Raw genomic sequence first — 13770 nt, 5'->3', positions numbered from 1 at the left:
ATGTATGAGCCTGCCCAACTGAAGCCATGCTTGGTGGAGGAGGGGCCAGCAAAGCCGTCTGCGGTGCCAATGGGTACATCAACACATTTAGCACCCCTGACTCATGTACATGGATCTTTTGTTACATTCTGAGAGGATCATGTCCCCCCTCCCCCTTAACGATTGTTTATTTTAGTCTCTATACACACCTACCCGTCATTTGGAACACACGAACCTCTCGTCCTTTGCACCTGTGCAATCCATTTTTCATGACAAACCAGGTCCCCTAAAGACTCAGTTGTTAAAAACCAAGGATGGGGCGAGGTTCACCACTTTGTGAATAACTGTGTGAGGAAATGTTGTCCAACAGTTTAAGAGCAATGTTTCTCGATGTACTATTGCAATCATGAATCATATTCAAAATGAGTGGATACTGTAGTTGCAAAAACAGAAAAATGTCAAAGAGCTTCAGCATTTTTATCATTAAACATTTCTTTATAGTGTATTCAATTAAATATAGGTTGAGCATTTGCAAGCCGTATTCTGTTTTTTTGTTTGCATTTATGGAACATCATAACTTCATTGAAATTGGGGTTTGTAGGTAAGTTCTGCAAATACCGAAAGCTATTTTTTTGTTTTTTTTAAATATTGATCTAAAGATAGTTAGTACCTCTGTTGAAAATCAGACCAAGATCAATCATTTCGAAACTTTTTTCACCATTAATGTGACTTAAAACCTGTTATGCTCAATATTTTTAAAAAGTTTTCCCAGAGGTTAAAAAAATAAACTGCTGTGAAGTAGTTGCATACGTAAGTAGTCTAAGACCCTAAGACTATAACAGATCAGGTGCATTTATACGGAGACTTGATTACACACAGGTAGATTCTATTTATCATCATCAGTTAACATTGGATCATTCAGAGATCCTCACTGAACTTCAGGAGGCGGTTTGCTGCAGGGTGTAACCCGCTTCCTATTTCATGCTTTGGCAAAACACAAATGACCCTTGTCTTCAGTGATACCTTTGAACAATAAGATCCCTCTGGCGCTGTGGAATGCGGCTCTTGCTGTAAGATGTGGCTATAAAATGTCAAAAAACATACACTAAAACAGGAACTTTATTTGTGTTACATCAGAGTAACTTTATAATGTTTGTGATCTGAACTCCAATTTAACATGAGTTTGAGTGCGATTAATTAAATCTGAACACAGCCAGACCCTATTTGTCCACAGTTGTAAAACCACATTATCTCATTGTTTATTTTTGCATCCTCTCTTTCATTTTTTCTCAATTGAGTTACACAGGCTGTAGGTTATCTTAATGATTTTTCTTGTTAATGATATATTTTGGTCAATTTTTTTTTCATAAAAATCTAGCATTTAAACGCGTTTGCATACTTTTTATATCCATCCCCAGGACAATGGGTTTCAAAAGGACATAGGTCATCAAGTTTATTTTGTCAAGGTGATTACCAACATTTTTCAACCTCTCAGATTTTGTATTCTAAAGCGACATGTGTATATAGTCATTAAGTTGACTTTGTATTAAAGAGAGGTTAATGTATTGAATTGTAAGTAACTGCAAGGAGAGCAGAGCTGGCTGGAACCTCTTTGCTGGCACAACTAGCAGGCTTGGCAGCAGAGATGTCAAGGAATTGCTGCCTCATTTGTAAGTTTTGGCAAGCTAAGCCAGGAAGGAAGCTGAGTGTTTGAGTGGTGTAGAATTCTGCTGAAGCAAGTGTCCACATGGCCATGCCGTCACTGCCGCCACCCTCCAGAATGACGTGTCAACACACCAATGTGTTTCTTGATGGACCAGCTAACGCATGGAACGTGAAGCTGTCAGGTTATCAGAATAAAAACTGATCAACACAAGATCAGTCAGTGAATATACTTTGCAAAGTTAAAACTCACTATGGACTTGGCACTCTTTAATAATTTTCTTAATTTTGTTTCCTTTGCACATATACTCATTCTTGTAATATTTCCCTTTTCAGGAAGTACAATATTCGTGTGGAGGACATCATGGTGAGGGACGTGCGCTATATTACACTCAACTGCTCTTATAGAGACCTGCATAATGTCCTGCTGACAGGCAACCTCAAAACTCTGGCACTGGTGGAATCAGCTGGTGAGACAGCTTCTCGTTCAATAACTTAAGTTAATGTGCCTGAATGTTTCAGTAATACAACATATAATTTAATCACTGAATGGGTGTTATTTATAAGTGAGTTGAAGTGAAGCTGTTTTTGAAGTGTGCAGTTTGAATTCCAGTTGCATTTGTAGATACATTTGTACCTCAACTTACGAAATTAATTTGTTCCGGAAGTCATTTTGTAATGTGTATTTTTCGTAAGCAGATGCACTTTTTACGTGTAAACAGGCTAATCTGTTTCAAGCCCCCTGACCACCCCCACCCAAAACTCACGAAAATGTTGTACTTTACCAATCTGTGCTAGCATGCGACAGCGTATGAAAGTGCTGGTGTGATTTGGTGACAGTCGAGTGTCCAAAGGAAACAAAAAGTATCACGAATAAAGATCGACACCCCTCCTAGCTCATGGGATGGCAGGATAATTCAACGATGATAGGCAATGGGAGAGCAGCTCAATCGTTCAACACAAACCCAGATACAGGATATGCATCTTGGGTAAAGATTGGCATCCCTCCTTGCCAGTGGGATGCCAGGAAGATGCGACAGCCATAGTGGGAGAGCAGCTCAATCGTGCCACACAAACCAAGATACAGGATTTTTAAATTTGGTGGAATATGGTGCTGCGAATCCAGTGTCTATTTTTTCCTTTCATATCCTGAATTTTCCTTTGTAACTAGAGAATATTTTTCCGAGGAAGCGTTTCGTAACCTGAATTTTTCATTGTTAGAGATGTTCGTAAGTAGATATATACCAATGTATTTAAAAGATTTATAATACTTATGTGGACTATAAAATGCTTTAGAATAGCAAGAAAAGGCAATTCATCAATAACTAATCTCCTTTTCTACAATCAGATGTGTGCAACACGTGATCATTCAGTGATGAAAAACCATTACACAAACATTTTTCGATTCTGGCACTTATGTAATAGTGAAAAAATAATTACCGAATGCAGAGCATTTGACTTTTTTTCAATTGAAGCATTCTTTTTACTTGAGTAATGTCATTTTACTTCATAAAGGCATATATTTGTACCTGTATTCAAATTCAGTTAAATGATGAACGTTACTTTATGAATAATAGCAATGGAAATAAACACTCAGATTTTAAATGTCATCTCTTACATTGAATCACGTTATTGCTTACATATTCAAATATAATCTGAATGAAATCATTATACATGCCATCTTTTTTCTATACCACTTATCCTCACGAGGGTGTGCTGGAGTCTATCACAGCTCACTAACGGGAGGCGGGGTACACCCAAAACCAGTTGATAGCCAATCACAGGGCACAGATAAACAAACAATCCTTCACAGTCACACCTATTGTCAATTTAGAGTCTTCAATCAACATGCAGCCCTATGGGGGCACAAACCAGTGCAATCTGTAGGCCGGTCCCAAGCCCGGATAAATGCAGAGGGTTGCGTCAGGAAGGGCATCCGGCGTAAAAACTGTGCCAAACAAATATGAGCGTTCATCTAAAGAATCCCATACCGGATCGGTCGTGGCCCGGGTTAACAACGCCCGCCCCCGGCACTGCTAACCTGCAGGGCGTCGGTGGAAATTCAGCTACTGTGGGTCGAAGACAAAGAAGAGGAGGAAACCGGATCCAGCGTCAGAAGAAAAAGAGGAATGCACAGAGCCTACAACTGAGTGTAGGGACTTTGAATGTTGGGACTATGACAGGAAAAGCACAGGAGTTGGTTGACATGATGATTAGGAGAAAGGTTGATATTCTGTGCATCCAAGAGAGCAGGTGGAAAGGTAGTAAGGCTAGAAGTTTGGGAGCAGTTTAAAATTATTCTACCACGGAGTAGATGGGAAGAGAAATGGAGTAGGGGTTATTTTAAAGGAAGAGCTGGCTAAGAATGTCTTGGAGGTGAAAAGAGTATCAGATCGAGTGATGAGACTAAAATTTGAAATTGAGGGTGTTATGTATAATGTGGTTAGCGGCTATGCACCACAGGTAGGATGTGACCAAGAGTTGAAAGAGAAATTCTGGAAGGAACTAGATGAAGTAGTTCTGAGCATCCCAGACAGCGAGAGAGTTGTGATTGGTGCAGATTGTAATGGACATATTGGTAAAGGAAACAGGGGCGATGAAGAAGTGATGGGTAAGTACGGCATCCAGGAAGGAACTTTGAAGGGCAGATGGTGGTGGACTTTGCAAAAAGGATGGAGATGGCTGTAGTGAACACTTATTTCCAGAAGAGGGAGGAACATATAGTGACCTACAAGAGCGGAGGTAGAACCACGCAGGTAGATTATATTTTGTGCAGACGATGTAATCTGAAGGAGGTTACTGACTGTAAAGTAGTGGTAGGGGAGAGTGTAGCTCGACAACATAGGATGGTAGTATGTAGGATGATTCTGGTGGTGGGTAGGAAGATTAAGAAGACAAAGGTAGAGCAGAGAACCATGTGGTGGAAGCTGAAAAAGGAAGAATGTTGTGCAGCCTTCCGGAAAGAGGTGAGACAGGCTCTCGATGGACAACCGAAGCTCCCGGAAGACTGGACGACGACAGCCAAGGTGATCAGAGAGACAGGCAGGAGAGTACTTGGTGTGTCATCTGGTAGGAAAGGGGAGAAGGAGACTTGGTGGTGGAACCCCAAAATACAGGGAGTCATACAAGGAAAGAGATTAGCGAAGAAGAAGTGGGATACTGAGAGGACTGAGGAGAGGCGAAAGAGTACATCGAGATGCGACGTAGGGCAAAGGTAGAGGTGCAAAGGCTAAACAAGAGGCATATGAAGACATGTACACCAGGTTGGACACGAAAGAAGGAGAAAAGGATCTCTACAGGTTGGCCAGACAGAGGGATAGAGATGGGAAGGATGTGCAGCAGGTCAGGGTGATTAAGGATAGAGATGGAAATGTGTTGACTGGTGCCGGTAGTGTACTAAATAGATGGAAAGAATACTTTGAGAAGTTGATGAATGAAGAAAATGAGAGAGAAGGAAGAGTTGAAGAGGCAAGAGTGAAGGACCAGGAAGTGGAAATGATTACTAAGGGGGAAGTCAGAAAGGCACTACAAAGGATGAAAACTGGAAAGGCAGTTGGTCCTGATGACATACCGGTAGAGGTATGGAAGCAATTTGGAGAGATGGCTGTGGAGTTTTTGACCAACTTATTCAACAGAATACTAGCGGGCGAAAAGATGCCTGAAGAATGGAGGAAAAGTGTTCTAGTTCCCATTTTTAAGAACAAAGGGGATGTTCAGAGCTGTGGGAACTATAGAGGAATAAAGTTGATGAGCCACACAATGAAGTTATGGGAAAGAGTAGTGGAGGCTAGACTCAGGACAGAAGTAAGTATCTGCGAGCAACAGTATGGTTTCATGCCTAGAAAGAGTACCACAGATGCATTATTTGCCTTGAGGATGCTCGTGGAAAAGTACAGAGAAGGTCAGCAGGAGCTACATTGTGTCTTTGTGGATCTAGAGAAAGCCTATGACAGAGTACCAAGAGAGGAACTGTGGTACTGCATGCGTAAGTCTGGTGTGGCAGAGAAGTATGTTAAAATAGTACAGGACATGTATGATGGCAGCAGAACAATGGTGAGGTGTGCCTTAGGTGTGACAGAGGAATTTAAGGTGGAGGTGGGACTGCATCAGGGATCAGCTCTGAGCCCCTTCCTGTTTGCAGTGGTAATGGATAGGCTGACAGATGAGGTTAGACTGGAATCCCCTTGGACCATGATGTTCGCAGATGATATTGTCATATGCAGTGAAAGCAGGGAGCATGCAGAGGAACAATTGGAAAGATGGAGACATGCACTGGAAAGGATGAAGATTAGCCGAAGTAAAACAGAATATATGTGCGTGAATGAGAAAAGTGGAGGGGGAAGAGTGAGGCTACAGGGAGAAGAGATAGCGAGGTCGACGACTTCAAATACTTGGGGTCAACAATACAGAGCAATGGAGAGTGTGGTCAGGAAGTGAAGAACGGGTCCAAGCAGGTTGGAACAGCTGGCGAAAGGTGTCTGGTGTGTTATGTGACAGAAGAGTGTCTGCTAGGATGAAGGGCAAAGTTTACAAAACAGTGGTGAGGCCGGCCATGATGTACGGATTAGAGACAGTGGCACTGAAGAAACAACACAAAGAATCTGAACTGGAGGTGGCAGAAATGAAGATGTTGAGGTTCTCGCTCGGAGTGACCAGGTTGGATAGGATTAGAAATGAGCTCATTAGAGGGACAGCCAAAGCTGGATGTTTTGGAGACAAGATTCGAGAGAGCAGACTTCGATGGTTTGGACATGTTCAGAGGCGAGAGAGTGAGTATATTGGTAGAAGGATGCTGAGGATGGAGCTGCCAGGCAAAAGAGCGAGAGGAAGACCAAAGAGAAGGTTTATGGATGTGGTGAGGGAAGACATGAGGGCAGTTGGGGTTAGAGAGGAAGATGCAGGAGATAGGCTAAGATGGCAAAAGATGACACGCTGTGGCGACCCCTAAAGGGACAAGCCGAAAGGAAAAGAAGAAGAATCAACATGGATGTTTTGGGGATGTGGGAGGAAACTGGAGTGCCCGGAGAAAACCCACGCAGGCACGCGGCGATCATGCAAACTCCACCCAGGCAGAGCCGGGATCTTTACCCCCCGGGCCTCAGAACTGTGAGGCAGTGTGCTTGGCCAGTCTTGCCATCAAAATCTAAATCAAAAAAGATTAATTAATTAGAAAAAGTAAACATTTCTGTCAAAAGTTGTAATATGCCAAACGTGTTAAAGACATATTTTGATAGACTTTTTAGTTTACTGTGCAGATGTGAAAGACATGTACAGTATTTGATATTCTGCAGCAAAAATACGTTCAGGCCACGCAGGTGCCATTGTAATTGAATAATTCATTTCCTGATGTTACCCCAACACTGCAGTGCATTTATCCGGGCTTGAGACCGGCCTACAGTTTGCACTGGTTTGTTCCCCCATGGGGCTGCATTAAAACAAGTAAGATCTGCAAGGTACTAATTGAGCACTGGAAACTAAAAAATTTTTACAACTTTAAGATGGTTGCTTAGGAAAAAAAAATACACTACCTGTGTGGATATCAATACGGATGGTGTTTACGGGGGATGGATGAATGCTGAATTTTTGCACAAAATATTTCAGGGTTGGGTTGTTTTTTTTTTTAAATTAGTTTTAGAGCTCCTCTTGCACAATTGGTCATAAAAGATAAAAAAAAGTGTCTTTCTAGGCCTTTTTATGATGCTCTTTTGAATGGATCATTTTCATCTTAATTTTCCTCAAGGGATTAGTCATGCTATCTAATTTTACTAATTTCAAGTGGTCAGGCATCGCTTGAGAAGTATTGGACAGGGGGAGAGGTGCAAATATCTCCGCAAAGTTGAAATTAATTTCTCAGTCAGTCACGTGTTATCTTTGACTTTCCCTTTCAGGCAAATTACTCATTTAGTTAATCCAATTAAGGGAGTCAGGGGTGAGGGTGAAGAATCCTTTCTATTTTATTATTCTTTATTTATTCATAATTATTACAGTAATTGTTGTCAATACTAGTTAAAGTAATGAATAATACTATTTCCCAAATACTGACCACAAAGACACACACACACACACGTACATATACTGTACATTTGAAACCATATTTTTTATATCTTCTTTTCCTTTCGGCTTGCCACATGATGAGTCTCCACAGCATGTCATCCTTTTTCATGTAAGCCTGTCTTCTCCATCCTCCTCTCGAAACAAATTGCCCTCCTGCCCTTCCCTCAAGACATCCATCAACCTTCTCTTTGGTCTTCCTCTCGCTCTCTTGCCTGGCCGCTCCATCCTCATCACCCCTCTACCAGTATCAGTCACTCACATTTGAAAAATGTACGGGTGTGGTCAGTCATGCCTGCAGATATAAAATTATGTGTGTGGTCCACCAGTCATGCCACAGATATAACGTTGCGGGTGGAATTATGGATGGAATCTGAAGACCTTAAACTAACTTACTGAGTCGTTATACCCAAGTATGTAGTTGTTACCTAATACCATGATCATAATTTTTTGACACTGCACAGACTGAGACAGACATTTTTAAAGAGGTCAATGGACATTCAATTTAAAAACTAAATATTCATATAATCAAATCATTTTATATCATCAAGATTGGTTTAAGTATTAAGTATTGTTATAATCTCGCGTAATTTATGGTGCTATCTATTATCAAGCCACTGATGAAAGCTAGCAGTAGATGATCTATAACATCCTAAAGCATGGAGAATGGAAAACTTTTCAACTTCAAGATAACGCGGTACCACGGGGGAAAATGACCGTTCGCATTTAGATATATGGACAGACTAGTCTAACATGAGAACTTAGATCAAGTCAAAGTAAATCACAATCTCATACTTATTATAGTTAGATACTGAAACATTACCTGTGTTATATACCAGAAATGTTTTCAATGTAACTCAGGGGTGTCCAGATTTTTTTTCCACCTCAAGATCTACTTTTCAAGCTGCCAGCCTCTCGTGATCGACCATTTGTGCACGCCCGCATCGCCATGACTGCCGTAAATAGGAGGCCAGCTTGCTAAAACGCGCCTTTATGTGCGTGCACGCAAGGTATTGGCCACACCTGAATCAAGCAACGAGGTGGATCTTTTTTTTTTTTTTTTTTTACGCCGTCACAACCAAAACTGCCTTGCGTTCGATTCCCGCCATGAAAATTCTCTCAGGGATTTGTTTTCGAGAAGAAGCAGGAAGTGACGTAAAGGAGAGCGTTGCCCCCTCGTGAACTCTTTTGTCTCCATTAGTTTTACCTCCGGGAAGGTAGCTCGTTGTTCCTTCGTGTTAGAAAAATGCCGGCTCATTGCATAGCTGGACATTGCTTTAACACTCGGGAGAAAGGAATTACCCTTTATAAGTTTGAAAGAGACCCTGTTCATTGTGAAAAATGGCTTGCACGGGTGAAGAGGACGAGAGCTTTGTGGGTTGCAAATAACAGGTAGGTGTGTATACAGCTCTAAAAAAAAAATAATAGTTTGGGGCGGACCACGTAATCAATCTCTCTCATAACGTAACAAAAGATCCGCGTATGAAATGTCAATGTGTGCGTCGCCCAGCCAACAATGTCTCGATAGTGTTAATCGCATACTGCGGCAACTTTGAATATACCCCTAAAAGCAACACAGCTCGGCTCCACCTCCTCCTTATATGGCACCACGGGCGCCGAAACTCAGCCACATCCACATTCTGCGGTCACAGCTTCTGCGAAGGCTGCGCGTCGGGCTTTGCGACGGGGGCGGCTCTGAAGAACCCAGTCGAGAATGCGTTACTCAGTCGCGTGCGCGCATAAAGCGCCCCGGCTCGACTGCGAGCACCACCCTAAAGCAGCGCCGCTCGACTCTGTCATAAGCCACACCGGCCGGCTGCGATGAGCCGCGATGGCTCATCTCTGCCGCGGGAGTGGATCGGACGGGATGTGGTTTGGCCGTGATCGGATATCACCTGAATGTGGCTCGAAACAATAGTGTAATATTGCCCTGAGGGCTCGAAACAATAGTGTAATATTGCCCCGGTAACTTGACATGGTTGTGTGGTGTGGTCCTTTTCGAAAAGAGCTTCGGTGTCACAAGGGGCGTCGGTAAAATGCGAATATCTGTTGTTCGGCTTCTATAGTAGCAGGCACTGCGCGTTTTCAACGGCGGAGTGAGGATGACGTCAAGGATAGAGGACGCGACTAATATGGCGACCACTTGGATGTCGAGGGACACTCAATTGCACAACTTTGTGCATGGATGACGCGCTCTCCGCTCACTTTTTTTTCGTATAGACATTGAAGTGAATACTGTTATGTATTTTTCATTACAATATCAATTTTAGAATGTTTATAGGAATGTCAGTCCCACTTTAATTTGTTCTGTCTGCCACCCTACCTCACTCGGATAAACAGATGAACAAAGATACATTATTTATTGTAAATGTATTTTTTTTAGGTATTAAGTACACAAATATATACAGTAAATTAACAGATCATTTAAATACAATAATTTCTGGCCTATAACCCGTGACGTTTTTCACACGCTTTCAACACTGCAGCTTATTCGGTGATGCGGGTAATTTGTGCATCTTTTCTTAACGGCTGCAACCTGGCACTCGAGCAGAAAACGGAAAAGTGAGACTGGTGGAATATATGTGCCGAGGAAGTGACTTTTACCAGGATGTTTTTTTATTTTGTTTTGTTTTTTTACCGGCCCTGTTACCGCTGCTCTAGCATTAGCGCTGTGCTAGCGTGTTGTTATTCTTTCTGTGTACCGTCTGTCTTTTTAAATATCTCTTGTTTCAATGTGGGCACTTGCGGCTTTTACACAGGTGCGGCTTGTGTATTTACCAAAGGGTATTTCCTTTACAAATGTAATGGGTTTGGCTTATAATCAGGTGCGCTCCGTAGGCCGGAAATTACGCTACTCATTGCTCCATCTTTGCTCAGATCGGTGATTGGTTATCATTTTTTAAAACGCTGTGATTAGCCCCAAAAATCCCGATCGTGTAAAGCTGAATTACTTCCTTTCCAGTGCCTACTTTCACCTTTACAAATGCTCTATATACTTCATCAAAAGTTGCTTTTTTTTTTCCTTTTATCAGTGTCTGACATCAAATCAAACTAAACCTTATTGTTTTAGGTCAGTTTAGATGACCAAAATTGCTCTTGCTAAAAAATAGCCAGAATAATAAAAGTATTCTACCAATGCAATTTCCTTCTTTAACATCAAATAAACATTTGATGAATATTTGGTCATTGCCATTAACTATGTGAGTCAAATGTTTTGGATTTTCTTCTAAAGGCCTCTAACAATAGTTGTCAGCATTTTTGGCCCATTCCTCCTTAAAGGACTGATGTAACTGAGCCAAGTTTTGATAAATACACAGAGAATGTGTTCCAGCGTCACCGAAAAAGCAGCTGAAACAATACTAAGGTAGCATTAGCACCATAAACTACCCATCATTAGTCACAGCTGCTTCTGTTTGGACCATGACTTGTTTTTAGTAGTGCGTTACTATAACCCTTTGGGACTGGTCGGCGTGCTTTGGTTGAACTGGGGGAACTGTCCTAGGTCTTGAACAGTGGTTGGCATCCCTCCGGCTGGTTCCCCCCGGGATGAGCTCACTGGCTTTCCCCCACTTTGCGGGTGTAGGGGGCCAGGTCAGGCCTACGCTCCCATGATATGAGCGACACTTAACTGGTGTGGAGTTGCCAAACATCAATGTGATATGGCGTTCATTCACGAATAAGTTCCATAGGTACACTATAGGCTTGAATTGCTTCTACTGGGACCACTTAAAAATAATGGTTGTATTAACATAACACACAGATGATTGATAACCCCATTAAACTTGATTTCTGATTCCAATACTAGTTCTTAAATTTTATGTGTAAATATGATGTGGCGATTCAGGATTTCTATGGTTTTACCATAACGGCCCTGTGAGGGAAATTGTAACTACAATGTTGCCCGTGACAAAAAGGAGTTTGACATCCCTGGTTTAGACACTAAAAAAAGCATCCTACCGCACCACACATCAGTAGCACCGCCTTGCTCAATTACCACATCCTGTCTTATCCTGCCCTTTTCTGTCTTCTCTCATCTTGTCCTCTTGGTTAGTTGTTGCTTGCCCTCACCATAAATAAGAAGACAATTTGACTTTTGTACCATTACTTGTGGTTAAATATCAAAACTAAGACTGACTGACTACTGTGTTTTGCATCCCCATTCTACTTGACTGTTTTGTACCGCTGTCTGTCCCCTAAAGCTCTTTTCTGTCCATCTGCATTTACAATAAACGTCAGAATAGTGAAAACATTAAAGAAAATAAGGAGCGGGAGTATTTCAAACTCCAATTGCTTGCGAAAACATCCAACATCCTGCATGGTAATGTAGCTGAACAGGACAGGTTTAAAAAAAATAAATACAAAAGGCTTGTGTCATGAAACGAGACGAGCTGGACCCGAGAGCAGGCAGAGGCAGATGTATTTTGAGGAATAGTTTCTTGATGACAGATGTGTTGGCAGGTGCCAAGCAGTGGACAGAACAGTCAACTGGCTTGGTGGCAGGAATGGCGTAGGTCAGGAACACAGGGGAGCTCTGAGAACGATGAGACACCAGCGTTAATGAGGGAACGAGGTATTGTGAGACTTACTGGAGTAAAGTGGGCCGTGGTACCGCTGTAAGTAACTAGAATACTTTGGTGAGAATCTCAGGAAACAGGCAGGTTGATATGTAACTGTCATAACGAGGTGACAGATGACAGTGAGGGGAGAGAGAGGACACAGATGCGCCCTCCAGGCTCCAAAAGCGGAATTCCATGCTAGAACATGACATTTTGTACATCCATCCATCCATTTTCTTCGCCGCTTATTCTCACGTGGGTCACGGGGCGTGGTGGAGCCTATCACAGCTGTCAACGGGCAAGAGGCGGGGTACACCCTGAACTGGTTGCCAGCCAATCGCAGGGCAAATAGAGACAAACAGCCACACTCATAATCATAATTTAGGGTGTCCAATTAATGTTGCATGTCTTTGGGATGTGGGAGGAAACCAGAGTGCCCGGAGGAGGAAACCAGAGTGCCCACTCAGGCACGAGGAGAACATCCAAACTCCACAGAGGCGGTGCCGGGATCGAACCCGGGTCCTCAGAACTGTGAAACCAATGCATTACCAGCTGACCCACCGTTCCACTCATGTTGTACAGTGAATGAAAAATGTTTAACAACGGTGTAAAAATATAACCATTGCAGCGATGCTGCTAATTCTGCATCACGGCAAATCCACTCGGCTGCCTGAGGTCCCTTCCCTCGGCTTCTGTTTTCTTTACCTAGTTGCCAAAAAAAGTTGTTTTTTCCCCCCAAAGGTGAATATTCCAAATGAGATGTGTCCTACAATGCACAGCAAATTATATGTACCTCATTAGGCACTCCTTCTGTCTATGTTGATCTGACTTGAGCTTGGTAGTTTCTTAAAAATGAATAAATAGATAAATAAATTAACACAAACCTCATGTTGAAACTGATACAAATTCACTACATGCTGAACTGTTATGTACCTACTGTATGTAACTGATGCAACGTTTCCCTTTCACACCGCTCACATCTTTTTAAAATATTTTTCTCATCCTCTTGAGACCTCTCCTTTCTTTTCTTCCCTTAAAATGCCACAAGTTTCTTGCATCAGATCCTTCTTCAATTACACTTATTGTTACAATGAAGTCTCTTGGTTTCTTTCATTCAATTCACATGCTCTATACTTCATCAACCTGCTTGTTACTCCATTGCCTCTAACTTCATTTCCTCGCAACCCCTCCATTTACCAACTGTCTTCACCTTTTTCCGTTATGTATTTCTCACTCAGCGTCCATGATTCTCCTGGGCTCCATTGAGCGTGCTCAGCTTCAGTCACTGCTCTCAATGCAGTTAGGGCGCCGTCGACGCCTTGAGTTCATCAGAGAGCGGGCAACAGCAGAGAAGAAGCGCCTGTCTGTTGTCTCCACCAACTCTGCCTGTGAAGATAACCACCAGAGAACAAGTCAGGAGGTCCGCTTCCAGGTTAGAAACCACAGGCAACATTAACCTCCTTGGTTTAGTCGTTTTCTTGATGTTTACCATGTATTTACATTTTGCCTTAGAGACAAATAA

General features: G+C 42.3%; 1 protein-coding gene across 3 annotated transcripts in view; it reads left to right on the top strand.

Annotated features, from left to right (window-relative positions):
- The window catches only part of LOC133504875 (chloride channel protein 2-like), a 158091-nt gene that overhangs the window by 106032 nt on the left and 38289 nt on the right, over positions 1-13770 (top strand). For all 3 annotated transcript variants that reach the window (XM_061827577.1, XM_061827578.1, XM_061827576.1), the window contains 2 exons: positions 1978-2111; positions 13487-13680. In XM_061827577.1, the coding sequence (XP_061683561.1) occupies positions 1978-2111; positions 13487-13680 (328 nt within the window). The remainder of the gene's footprint in view (positions 1-1977; positions 2112-13486; positions 13681-13770) is intronic.

This window comes from Syngnathoides biaculeatus, chromosome 8, assembly GCF_019802595.1.
Source record: "Syngnathoides biaculeatus isolate LvHL_M chromosome 8, ASM1980259v1, whole genome shotgun sequence".
In the NCBI taxonomy this organism is placed as follows: Eukaryota; Metazoa; Chordata; class Actinopteri; order Syngnathiformes; family Syngnathidae; genus Syngnathoides; species Syngnathoides biaculeatus.
The sequence above is the reverse complement of the archived record's forward strand: the minus strand, read 5'-3'. Positions and strand labels throughout refer to the sequence as shown.